General features: G+C 40.6%; 1 protein-coding gene across 11 annotated transcripts in view; it reads right to left on the minus strand.

Moving 5' to 3' along the window:
- The window catches only part of LOC133499419 (tenascin-like), a 137,771-nt gene that overhangs the window by 88,178 nt on the left and 35,495 nt on the right, over positions 1-14,098 (minus strand). For 4 of the 11 annotated variants that reach the window (XM_061817439.1, XM_061817437.1, XM_061817438.1 and 1 more), the window contains exon 1: positions 9,128-9,877. The exons of 4 other annotated variants lie outside the window; for them this stretch is intronic. Coding sequence is in view for 3 of the 7 variants with exons in the window: in XM_061817446.1 (XP_061673430.1) it covers positions 9,228-9,364 (137 nt within the window). In the remaining 4 variants the exon portion in view is untranslated. Of the gene's footprint in view, positions 1-9,127; positions 9,879-14,098 lie in introns of those variants that run through there. 3 more of the 11 variants (XM_061817446.1, XM_061817435.1, XM_061817445.1) reach the window with 3 other exon arrangements.

The raw sequence follows: 14,098 nt of genomic DNA on the forward strand, positions 1-14,098 counted from the left end.
TATGCATTTGTGCTGGAACAGTTTTGGTATGCAACAGGGGAGTTTGAAATGCTTCCGTAGAGATATTGATTATGTTTGGCAATGTCAGTGCAACAATTGTTTCTCAACACAAAGGAGTTTGGACAAGTGTCAGAATACACGTTGCGGTCGCAGTTTGCTGCATTCTGCCTCTGATACTATGTTGGAAGCCAATAAATTACTCCGTTTCATGAATGACACACTGTGATTGACTGGTGACCAGACGAGAGTATATTCAGAACTTATTCCTGTCAAATTAATCGTTGGCTTCACAGGCACAGCTCAATGTCTGTTTACGTCTTTATTTAAAAATTAATCAGATTAATTAATTAATCAATTAGGAGGCCCCGTAGCTCAGTGGTTAGAGCACTGGTTTAGTAAACCAGGGGTTGTGGGTTTGTATGCCACAGGGGCCTCCACTCCCTGAGAAGGGTTGCGTCAGGAAGGGCATCCGGTGTAAAAATTGTGCCAAACATATATGTGCATTCATCCGAAACGGACAAGCCGAAAGAATTACAATTAATTAATTAATCAATCAAATTAATTAATCAATTAATCTGTACTGTGACAAACAGCCACAATAGTGTTAAAGACCATCCAATCACATACAAAAATCTGCTGTCACCTTCAGCCAGCAGTGAGAACCTTCGGCGGGAATATGTGCTTGGACTGCTCAAAACACTTCATCTATCAGCCAAGACGAGTTTTATGGGGTTATAGTTCTTTTAGCTTTCACCCCTGTTATTGAGACATTGTTTTGCCTTTGGATTGAATATTTGTCTGTTACAAACCTAACAAATTGCGAAGGCTTTACGATGCCACTTTTTGTAGGAGTGCAAATGCAGGAATTTTTGTTGCAAAATTCTTTCAGAGGTGGGAGTTGAGGGAGTCTGTCATCCATTCCCAGCAGACTCTCACAATATGTTTGGAATTTTCATGTTGGACCACCTTGTATGTATTTTTGCATTGATAACTAGCACAGTAGTCAATACTAAATCATGTTCTTAATATATTACAAATGTACTTCATATTCAATGATGCATAACTTGGTCTTCCATAATGTCATGCGTTGAAGCACTTCAAGCTCCTTCCTTTGGATGGTCATGGGAAAGGATGGGGGAAACTGTACTTGGGAATGCTTTGCAGATCTGTTGAAGGCTTTTAAATTTGGGTTGTGGTAACCCTCCACAATTGTTACCAAACACAAAACAACATTAAATACTGCCAATGCGATATCAATTCAACCAAAGACCTGAGCACAGTACTGATGGATTGATGTCCTAGAAAAAACAGCAAAACAAACAACCTACATAGACTCCCACAAGAATTATTGAGTCCTTAGAGGGAGTGCTAGAGAGCAATCCCACTGGAGACGCCAACATTCTGCCGGGGGACTTCATTGCCCGCGTGAACAATGACCTGGAAGAGCGTGCTTGGGAAGAGGGCCCCCCTTGATCAGAACCTGAGTGGTGTTCTGTAACTGGACTTCTCTGCTCATCATGGGTTGCCCATAACAAACACCATGTTCAGGCATAAGGGTGTCCACATGTGCACTTGGCATCAGGACACCCGAGGTCGGAGTTTGATGACTGACTTTTTTGTCGTGTCATTCGAGTGAAGAGTGGGCCGGAACTCTTACCTCCGAAATAACTTTGCTCATGTTACAGGGGAGGCAGGAGATATTGAGTCAGAGTGACCAATGCTCTGTGCGTCCATTGCTGAGGCGGCTGACTGGATCTGTGGGTGTAAGATGGTCAGTGCTTGTCGTGGCAGCAATCCCTGAACATGTTGGTGGACACCAAGAGTGAGGGATTCTGACAAGCTAAAGAAGGAGTACTACTGGCCTTCCTGGTCTGTTGTTTCCTTATAACCTGTACCACTCAGTCACACAATGTACTGTAATTCAGCAGCATATTGTGCTTTTTGCCCACAGTGATAATCCTTATAAGAAATATTGATCATTATTAGAAGAGTATGTGATCTATGGACCATATGTGAGGCATTTGTGGAAGTATGGGTCAGTTTTTATTTTGATAGCATAAGTGAGGGTTTAATACCAAACTGGACCAAAATATGCACGTTTATTGTCGATCCATGTATAGCTGCCACAAAGGATGCCTCTAACTGTTGCATCTTTTTGTTCACATTTGCGCATACTTTACATAATGCATAGTAAATAGCAAGTACACATACTATTCTGTTTCTCTATCAGTTTTTCTACTGTTTGCTCTATTCATTTCTGTATATACATAAATATTAATTGATTTACATCATTTACGTGCATTATAATTTTTTTAATTAATCCATAAATGCCAAACACACTACTGCTGTTTATTCTGCTGGGCCTTCTTGCCTGATGTTGTGGCTATGTACACAGCTATTTTTGGATTGTTTGATTTTATTATTCGTGTGTGGTGCTACTGTCCACATTGCTATAAAACCTCAATTTTCCTATTGGATGACTGATAAAAGCTTACTGTGCTCTGATCTATTCTTAGCATTTAATTTCCAGTATTTCCAAACACATTCTTAACATTAGCGTCAATCGACAGTATATGGTCAAATCGGCAGAAGCTGAGTGCAAAGTCCTTTGATCAAAGAAGGAGTACGCCAGCCACCAATACTGGGGTTTATGGATGACTTGACCATGTCAGCATGTGTACCATGCTGTAGGTGGTTGCTGAAAGGCCTGTAGAAGCTGATGTCATGGTTTTAATTGAGCTTTAAATCAGCAAAATCCAAGTCTTTGGTCCTGAAGAAAGAAGAGGTCGCGACCCATTGTAATTTTTCTTAGAAGGCATATAGATATGTACATAGGGTTTTAGAGAATTCCACAAATAGCTTGGGCAAGGTTGCTCCCTAAAATACAGAATGAAATCAAAATGAGAATTGGGGAGGCACTTAATCCCGGTTAACAAGTCGACCTTGCTGGGAATGTTCATCATATCACCCTGAAATTTTTGTGTACACCAATTATTTTTGTCTACAGATAAGGGGCTAGAAAAAAAAAATCAATTGTACCTCCATACGGTAGCTTGGTTTGCCAGAATGCTGAGCATTATGGTGGTCTCCAGATAAAAGAACAAACATATGCTTCCATTTAGCAGCAAGAAGGCCAGGGTCACCAGCATTAGAGAGTTACTGTAGAGTGTCAACAGATACCAAAGTGTAGGGATCTGAAATTAAATTGGAGTAAAAATAGGCAGGAAGCAAAATCCCACAGTTTTGGGGAGAGTCTTCCTTTAATAATAATAATAATAAGAAGAAGAAAAAGGGTGGCACAGTGGATCAGCTGGTAAAGCATTGGCCTCACAGTTCTGAGGACCCGGGTTTGATCCCGGCCCCGCCTGTGTGGAGTTTGCATGTTCTCCCCATGCCTGTGTGGGTTTTCTCCGGCCACTCTGGTTTTCTCCCACATCCCAAAAACAAGCAACATTAATTGGACACTCTAACATTGCCCCTACTGTGATTGTGAGTCCGACTGTTGTCTATCTCCATGTGCCCTGCGATTGGCTGGGCACATGGAGATAGACTGTGGCTGTCCCCCACCTCCTGCCCGTCGACTGTGCTCCCATTCCTATTATTTTGGAAAAAGTGTTCCTTTAATCATCCAACTTGCTGGCGCAACAATGACAGTGGAGGGGGGAGCTCACCGATGATCAGTTGTAGGGATAGATACATGAGGTCTGCGGACATATTTAAGTTCTATGGGTACCCCCTCACGTTTTTTGTTGCCACACTGGTCGAGAACAGTGGCAATGCATGGATTAATGATTGATTACAAATCATCATCTTTAGCGTCATCCTCTTCCGCACAGTGAATTGATTGGAAATTAGAGTTGCTTGGACTAAAGTCGGAATTGCTTGGATTGAAGTCCGTTATGATCACACCCATAACATCCCTCCTTTGAATGTACTGGGGTGTGTGCGCTGGTCCATGAATGACCAACAGTGATCAGGGCTGTCCAAACATTTTCTTTCGAGGGCTACACACACAAAGGGCTACTCTGCCAATCTTTGTCTTTTTTTTTTTTTAAACATGCTGAAACCAATCCATCAAGCAATCATACATCACATTTATTTTTATAAACAGCTACATGACATTAGTGAAAGATGACTTAGTAAATAGGATTTTTCATGATTTTGAGGGACCCGCACCCCTGTATCCCACAGGACTAGATCTGCACCAGTTGTGAGTAGATGTCTATATTCACAACCAAAACAAAGCAAAGCAAACCAAAGCAAACCAAAGCAAAGCAAATGTATAGCGCATTTCATACACAAGGTAACTCAATGTGCTTTACATGATTAAAAGCATTCGAAAACAAAGAGATAAAACATTTAAAATGGCATAAAAACAATAAAAATGACAAATAAAATATTTAAAAAAAGACAATTAAAACCACATACAGTGCAAGTAATATAATCAAAAAGTGGATATATTCTAAAATGCATGAGAAAAGAAGAATTTTCAACCTGGATTTAAAAACATTTATACTTGGGGCTGACGTCACCTCTGTTTCAACTTATTCCATTTGTGTACAGCATAATAGCTAAATGCTGTGTCACCATATTTGCTTTGGACTCTGTGCTCCACTATTTGACCTGAGTCAGTTGATGTCAGAGCTCTGGTGGGTTTGTATTCCGTAAGCATTTCTTTCATGTATTCAGGACCTAAATCATTGAGTGATTTATAGACCAGTAGCAGAACTTTAACATATATTCTAAAGCTGACTGGAAGCCAGTGCAAGGACTTTAGGATTGGAGTTAGATGCTCTGACCACTTTATTTTGGTCAGAACGCGAGCTGCAGCATTCTGAATGAGCTGCAGCTGTTTAATACTCTTTTTTGGGGGAGTCCAGTCAAAGGAGCATTACAGTAGTCAAGTCTACTTGAGATAAAAGCATGGATGAGCTTTTCCTGGTCTGCTTGACACATACAAGATTTTACTTGAGATATGTTCTTCAGAGATTAGAAGGCAGTTTTTGTGATTGATTTGATATGATTGTTCAAAGTCAGGTAGGAATTAATCAGACTACCAAGGTTTCAGACTTGGTCCTTGGTTTTTAAAGATAGGTAGTCCAGGTGTTTACAAACAGCAATTCTCTTTTCTTTATTGCCAAAAACAATTGTCTCAGTTTTGTTGTGATTTAGTTGAAGACAATTTTGGCTCATCCAGTTATTCATCCAATTTAGACAGTGGAACAATACCTCAATTGAACTGTAGTCATCTGGAGACACTGCTAAATATAACTGCGTGTTATCAGCATAGCTATGGTAGTCAAAATTAAAGTTTTGAAGAATTTGACCCAAGGGTAGAATATACAGGCTGAACAGGAGAGGTCCAAGAACTGACCCTTGAGGGACCCCATAGGTCATTGCCCTTCGCTGAGACTGAGCACATCCAATAGTCACAAAGTAGCTCCTTTCCTCCAGGTAGGACCTAAACCATTTAAGGACTGTTCCATTTCGTCCTACCCACGTTTCCAACCTGTTAAGCAGTATATTGTGATCTTCTTCTTCTTCTTCCTCTTTCGGCTTGTCCTGTTAGGGGTCGCCACAGCATGTCATCTTTTTCCATCCAAGCCTAGCTCGTGCATTCTCCTCTCTAACACCCACTGTCCTCATGTCCTCCCTTAAAACATCCATCAGCCACCGTCTCTAGTCCGTACATCATGGCTGGCCTCACCACTGTTTTATAAACTTTGCCCTTCATCCAGGCAGAGACTCTTCTGTCACATAGAGCACCAGACACCATTCGGCAACTGTTCCACCCTGCTTGAACCCGTTTCTTCACTTCCTTACCACAATCTCCATTGGTCTGTATTGTTGACCCCAAGTATTTGAAGTCGTCTACCTTCGCTATCTCTTCTCCCTGGAGCTTCACTGTTCCCCCTCCGCCCCTCTCAATTACGCACACATATACTGCTTTCCTTCGGCTAATCTTCATTCCTCTCCTTTCCCGTGCACACCTCCATCTTTCTAACTGTTCCTCTGCCTGTTCCCCGCTTTCACTGCAGATCACAATATCATCTGCGAACATCATGGTCCAAGGGGAGTCTAACCTCGTCTGTCAGCCTATCCATTACTACTGCAAACAGGAGGGGGCTCAGTGGGGAACCCTGATGCGGTGTCACCTCCACCTTAAATTCTTCTGACACACCAATGGCACATCTCACCGCTGTTCTGCTGCCCTCATACATGTCCTGTACTTCTAACATATTTCTTCGCCACACGAGACTTGCGCACGCCCATACCACAGTTCCTCTCTTGGTACTCTGTCATAGGCTTTCTGTAGGTCTACAAAGACACAATGTAACTCCTTCTGACCTTCTCTGTACTTTTCCATGAGCATCCTCACATCTGTGGTACTCTTTCTAGGCATGAAACCATACTGTTGCTCACAGATCCTTAATTCTGTCCTGAGTGTAGCCTCAACTACTCTTTCCTATAACTTCATTGTGTGGCTCTTCATCTTTATTCCTTTGTAGTTAGCACAGTTCTGAACATCGCCTTTGTTCTTAAAAATGGGGACGAGCACAATTTTCCTCGATTCTTCTGGCATCTTCTCTCCCGCTAGTATTCTCTTGAATAAGTTGGTCAAAAACTCCACAGCCACCTCACCAAATTGCTTCCATACCTCCACTGGAAGCCGCACTGAGATCCAATAAGACCAAAATTGACACCTTTCCTGAGTCAGTATTCAACCTTATATCATTTAGCAATTTGATGAGAGCAAATTCTGTACTGTTATGAGATCAGAAACCTGTTTGAAATTTGTCAAAAAGTCCATATAAATTCAAGAAATTGCTGAGTTGATTAAAAATTACTTTCTGAAGAATCTTGGCTATGAACGGGAGATTTGAGATGGGTCTATAGCTTGCTAACATGGAATCGTCAAGTGCTCTGTTTTTTAGAAGAGGCTTAACAGCAACTACTTAAAAGCCTTGGGAAACTCGCCAGACTGCTGCTAATCAGGTAGCACTGACTTCACAATAGTTTTGAAAAAGTCAGATGGTATTGAGTCGAGATAGCTCGTTTATGTTTCAACTGCTAAACAGTTTTCTCTACAGTTTTTTTCCTCAACTGTGTCAAATTCTGACAAGTTAATAGAGTTTTCTCTGGGTGGCTTCATATGTGAGCTCATTCTATCTTTTTGCTCATTTGTGCTGACATTTACCTGATGGATTGTATTTTTTTTTACTAAAACAACAGGCAAACTCATTGCATTTGCCTGTTGTTACGAGTTCTGGATCTATCTGATTCGGGGGGGTTGTAAGCCTGTCAACCACAGCAAATAGAGCACGAGTATTGTTGAGGTTCTTACTGATGATTTCAGAAAAGTGTTGCTGTCTAGCTCTAACTAAGTGTTTGTTAATATTACAAAGACACTGTCTGTAGAGGTCATAGTCAATTTGCAATTTTGTTTTTCTCCACTTGTGTTCTACTTTCCTACACTCTGATTTAGATCTCTTGACCATCATTGTGCTCCTCCACGGTGTTGTAGGTCGCCTCAGGATGGTCTTAGTTTTAACAGGAGCGACAACATTCATGGCATTTGTGATTTTCGAGGTGAAATTGTCCAAAAGTTCATCAACTGTCTCAGCATTCAAAGTCTGTGGCACAGCCACAGTCTCTATAAACTTAGTGGCAGTACTGTCATTTATGTACCTTTTCCTAATAGAGATAGAGGTTGTCTGAACTTTTGGAAGAATCTGTAATTCAAAAAATACAAAAATATGGTCAGAAATAGCCATATCCTTAATATCAATCAATAGAATTTCAACATCCTTAGAGATGACCTGGTCTAAGATGTGATCTTGAATGTGTGTTGGTCTCTTAATATGTTGAGACAGGTCAAATGTGTCTGTAGTATTGGAGAAAGTTCTTTGGAATGTTATTGTCCATGTTATTGTCAACATGAATGTTAAAGTCCCCAGTTATGACAAAATAGTTGTACTGAGTACAAATAACTGACAACAGTTCTGAAAAATCCTCCATAAATTTTCCATTATATCTTGGAGGTCTATAAATGATCAAATTGAAAACCTTTGGGTCACCCTTAACTAAAATACACAGATATTCAAAAGAGCTAAAATCACCCAGTATAATTTCTTTACATTGAAATAATTATTTAAAAATAAAAGTAATACCACCACATTTTCCCCCTGTATGACATTTCTTCATAAAATTAAAATCTGACGGTGTTGCCTCATTTAAAATGATATTACAGCTACTTTGTGTTAACCAAGTTTCATTTAATAACAAAAAGTCCAGACCATACGTTGTAATGATGTCATTGATCAACGTTGATTTGTTACCCAATGACCTGATATTAAAAAGAGCTAGTCTTGCAGAGATGGCTGGAGAGAATGGCTCGATAGACTCCCATTTTATCCTCACTAAGTTGGAGGTTGTACTTTTTTGGTGCCATATCTTTTTGACCAACTTTCTGTCCTGTAATGCAGGGATGAAAAATGCCTGATCTCAATAGGGGTCTGAGTTATTCAGAAAAAGACCTGGTAAATATTAGTCAAATTTACAGATAGTCTTCATGGGTGGAGGAGGGGCTTTTCACTTCTTAGTGGACGGTGGTTTCAGGCAAGGGGGGATGAGAGGAAGATCTTGGTGTGGTATGGTTTGGACTCCATTGTTGACAATAGTCTTCATCCTATCCATCAGACCCAACATTGCATTCACGCTGGAGCCAACATCTACTCCAAATTGTGTGGTTGTGGTAGCCACAGAAAGGAGATTCGGAAGTGTGGATTGCTCCAATGAGGCAGGAAGAGGTGTGGGGGATTTAAAGTGCTGGCACATTCCATTTATCATTTGCTCATCAGATTATTTGGATGACGCAAATGCATCTGTGTGCACCTTGTCTCGTCTTATCTCTTGTTCTTCCGATTGTTTGGGAACAACTGGATCCTTTTGTCCTCGGTTTTTGTAAACATTTTCTTTACAGGGCGGTGAATTACGCACATAGAAAATGTTGGCAGTTAATAACTTAACTCCTTGTCTATTTAGACAGAAACTAACTGCTTTGTATAGATTTTTACGCTCCCAAAAAAGGTAGAAATTGTCAATGAAATTCACACCTTTTTCATACCTTTCAGTGGTGGTGGAGGATGAGCATTCTTGGCCTGGGCCTTGTAGGAGTGCCTCAAATGTATTTTTAAGTCTGACATCAATATTTTGCACTGACTCACATTCTTTTTTCTTGGTCTTTGCTGTAACAACCGTCCATGGCTGCCCCACTTGATGTTGAGGTGGCCCGCAACACAGGCCAGCCAGATTCTTCAGTAGTTGCCTGGTGCTGTTGTGTCTTCCTTTTTAAATATCCCATATGTTTGGGCTTTGCTCTCAGTAAATTCCAGAGAGAACTGCTGGGGTGTCCGTTTTCCTTTCAAATGTTCACTTCAGTCCTCCTTGGTGAGCCAGGTGGCTGTCTGTTAGCAAACCTCTGCTCACCATTTTGAGACATCTGTAGAGTGGTTTCATTTCCCGACTGTCCATTTACATCCACATAGACTTCAAGGCGGCAGATTTTCGATTCCAGAATTGAAACCCTCTGCAGTAGTCCATGATAGTCCGTTGTAGAGAAGGAGGCATCTTGATGGCTGGTCTTGTTGCTAACACCAGGCTTGTGCTAATTAGCAGGCCACGATCACGTGATGATGAAACAACTGATTATCCACAAAAAAAAAAAAAAGTCCCATAGATTTAAAAGTATTCAGGAGTCGACGCTTCTAAAAAAATATTTCCGAAGAAAACGAGCTTATCAGCAAGAAAAAAAGTGTCAACAGAGGCAGAGCAAGCAGAGGAAGAGCAGAGAAAAAAGCGTCTGCACTGTATGAGAAGTGAGAGAAAGTAAAAAACAAGGTTAATCTACAATAAATCGACAATTTTTTGTAATGTGTTTATTTGAGGATCATCATAAATCAGGGGTCTCAAACTGTCAGCCTGGGGGACATTTGCAGGCTGCGAGATGAAATTTTGTTGCCCCACTTTAATATGAAGGTTTAATGTTCTTGCGTCCTTTGTAATTTTTTTTTGTATGAATGGCACTTTTATACTGCTGTGTGTGGAGCTGAATAACCGACCGATCATGGTGAGGTACATGGCTCTCGGGGGCGTGACATCGACGGCTTGATACAAGCAGAGAAACATTTTTTAGTGAATGAAATTTACAGCGTTTCCAGGGAGAGTTTTATCAGTAATTTTGCACACAACCTGTTTATCCCAGCATCCTTATCTTATTTTGTGTTAAAAAAATAAGAAATATGTTTGAGAAGATTGTTTTTTTTTAATTAAATTCTAATTTAAATTGTGCGTGCATGTCTATCTGCAATTCAGGATTAGCCATATTCTGCCTCCAGTGCCCCAAAGGTAAATTGACTTTGAGACCCCTGTCATAAATTATTGTTATATACCAAAAACAACAGCAAAATCAGACTACGAGACAACAGAAAGTGTTTGGAAACATGTTTGGTTCTGTAATTGTAATGGTAAAGAGAAATGTTGATACTATTTTAGTTGAAGTTTCTTTGTGTGCCTACCAAAACTATATAAACCCAATGTACAGCATTATTATTAATACAGTAATAGTATTTGTAGAAACACACAGAAGCAAATTTGTTCAACATCCACATTCAAAAGGATTATGGAACATGTCAAATATTATTTTTTATATCTAAAGATGGACAACATACCACAAATGGCCACTGGGTAATAGTTTAGATGAACCTGGCGTCACCTACCTGGATGCCTCCCTGGATAATCACAGCGCAACTAATACGTATATGCCACTCACGAAAATGGAGCCCATTGTTGTCTTTTGCTTTTGCAGCAAACAAAAAAACATGTCATGTTTTAAAAATGTATTTCATCTCATTAAATAAAACCTGTGGCACGGTGAAGCAGGTGTTGATCGTTGGCCCTACAGTTCTTAGGACTGGGGTTCAAATCCCACCCCACTTGTGTGGAGTTTGCATGTTCTCCCCATGCCTTCGTGGGTTTTCTCTGGGCACTCCGGTTCCCTCCCATATCCCAAAAACATGCAACATTAATTGGAGACTCTAAACTGCCCCTAGGCGTGATTGTGAGTGCGACTGTTGTCTGTCTCTACGTGCCCTGCGATTGGCTGGCAACCAGTTCAGGGTGTACCCCACCTGCTGCCTGATGATGGATGGGAGAGGCTCAAGCCCTCTCGCGACCCTCGTGAGAATAAGCGGTTCAGAAAATGGATGGATGGATGAATAAAACTGAATGAAGGATGGATATCATCTTTTAAAGCTTTTTTCAGGGATTTTTTTTTTTACTTGGCAGAAAACCTGGATGTACATCCATTATTTTTCTTAGTCAGCTTCAAGGATGAATTATTCGCAAATGTTGTGTATTGAGGTTGTGCCACATATGAATTGATAACTGGCCTTCAAAAATACGTTTTCGTAAATCACACTGAATCTAGACTGTGTATTATTTGTAGTTCTCCCTATTAGCCAATTAAAGAAGTTTAATCTTAACCTACTGTTGATAACCTACTTGTGACGTCATTTGTCTATCTCACACAACAGGTATGCGAGGTCTATCAGTGGTTACACTTGCCAGTAAGTAAAGAAAGTGCATCCTATCTATCCATTTTCCTGAAGTTGATCTTCAGGTGAGAGGCAGTGTACACTCTGAACTGGCCAACTGGCCAGACAGTTGCAAAGAACGTGTAGACAAACAAGCACTCGCACATTCACACCTATGGGAAATTTGTAGAGTTATTGTAATAATTATATTGTAACTAACCTATCGTGCATGATTTTTGGAATACCAGCGGAAACCGGAGAACAAAAAAGGTCTACTTCTGATTTCCTAAAAATCGCTTTAGCTTTACCAAGTAAGATAGAGACGATGACAGGAAAGGGAATCGGAACTGCACTAAGCACTTATTAATGATAAACGAGTCACTCCAGACTGTTTCAAGTCTGCTCCATTTATTCATACAACCTACCAGGCATGTTAAAGAGAATTTATTATATTTGGACCCCCGCTGTGCTTCATTATGACTACTCACAAGAAGACTTGAAAATTACGTACAAATATGACAACAGAATTTGCCAAAACGAAGACTGGGTTAATTAATTACTAATGGTGAAATTACTCTGTGAGCATTTGGGTCGCACACCTACAGTATTTCATTTACAGAAACAGCAAATGATGAGAACATAACATTCCTTAACCCAGAGACTTACACCGACCACCGACAACATTGTGACCACTTGATCAATATCATGATATCCATTACATGAGCTGGATAGAATATTCTTCCATTACAAAGATAATGTTCAGTCTCAATGACAACCATTCGTAGTGTATGTCACTGTCTTGTGAGGTAACCAAAATATTCGACTCTACTGTCATTATGAAGCTGAAAGTTTCTCCACTGAAATTAATCCTGCTTTCAAGAGATGCTCCATTTACTACCTTCAACAAGGCAGAATTTTTAAACTCTTGCACTGGATGTGATTATATTTTACAAATGGTCATTGTGTTGTGGTTTTGGTTGTGTGTATATGCATGATATAATGTACTGAATGGAGCTATGCAAGTCATTTGAGCAGAAAACTACAAACCAAATTCTAATGACGTTGGGGCATTGTGTGAAACATAAATAAAAAAGAATTAAATAAATTTTCAAAACATTTGTTTGCAATTACAGAGGTCAAACCTTTCCTGTAGTTGTTCGCCAGGTTTGCATGCACTGCAGGAGAGATTTTGGCCCACTCCTCCACACACATCTTCTCTAGATCAAACAGATTTCTGGGCTGTTGCTGAGAAACACGGAGTTTCAGCTCCCTCCAAAGACTTTCCATTGGGTTTAGGTCTGGAGACTGGCTAGGCCACGCCAGAACCTTGATATGCTTCTTACGGAGCCACTCCTTGGTTTTCCTCGCTTTGTGCTTCGGGTCATTGTCATGTTGAATGATCCAGCCATGACCCATCTTCAATGCTCTGACTGAGGGAAAGAGGTTGTTCCCCAAAATCTCAGAATACTTGGGCGGGGTCATCCTCTCCTGAATACAGTGCAGTCGTCCTGTCCCATGTGCAGAAAAACACTCCCAAAGCATGATCCTACCACTCCCATTCTTTACACCAGGGATGGTGATCTTCAGCTGGAACTCATCATTCGCCTTCCTCCAAACACGGTTAGTGGAATGATAAGCAAAAATGTTCAATTTTGGTCTCATCCGACCAGAAAACATTCTCCCATGACTCCTCTGCATCATCCAAATGGTCATTGGCAAACTTAAGACAGGCCTTGACGTGCTGGTTTCAGCAAGGGAACCTTCCGTGCCATGCATGATTTCAAACCATGTCGTCTTAGTGTTCATTGACCAAGTCCTGTTGTGTAGTCCTGGTTTGCTGATTCCTCACCTTGCATGGGGCTCCACTATCTGACCATCATGTTTAGCTTCTTCCATTTTAAAATGATTGCTCCAACAGAAGACCTTTTTTCACCAAGCTGCTTGGCAATTTCTCCATAGCCCTTTCCAGCCTTGTGGAGTTGTGCAATTTAGTCTCTGGTGTCTTTGGACAGCTCTTTGATCTTGGCCATGTTATAAGTATGAGTCTTTCTGATTATATGGGGTGGACAGGTGTCTTTATGCAGCTAATGACTTCACACAGGTGCATCTGATTTAGGATAATACATGGAGTAGAGGTGGACTTTTAAAGGCAGACTAACAGGTCTTTGAGGTTCAGAATTCTCACTGATGGATAGGTGTTCAAATACTTATTTTCAGCTGTATCACACAGATAAATTGTTATCATAAAAATCATACATCAATAATACATACATACATCATCATTGGGATTTCTGGATTTTTCTTTTAGAGTATCTCTCTCAGAGTGGCCATGCACCTACGATGAAAATTTCAGACCTGTGGGAGAACTTGCAAAATAGCAGGGTGTTCCAATAATTATTTTCTTCACTGTATGTTATGTGGTCACACGGTGGACGGCTGGTTAACACATCTGTCTTTCAGTTCTGAGGGGTTCAAATCTGGCCATGCTTATATGGCTTTTGCAT

This window comes from Syngnathoides biaculeatus, chromosome 4, assembly GCF_019802595.1.
Source record: "Syngnathoides biaculeatus isolate LvHL_M chromosome 4, ASM1980259v1, whole genome shotgun sequence".
NCBI classification, from domain to species: domain Eukaryota; kingdom Metazoa; phylum Chordata; class Actinopteri; order Syngnathiformes; family Syngnathidae; genus Syngnathoides; species Syngnathoides biaculeatus.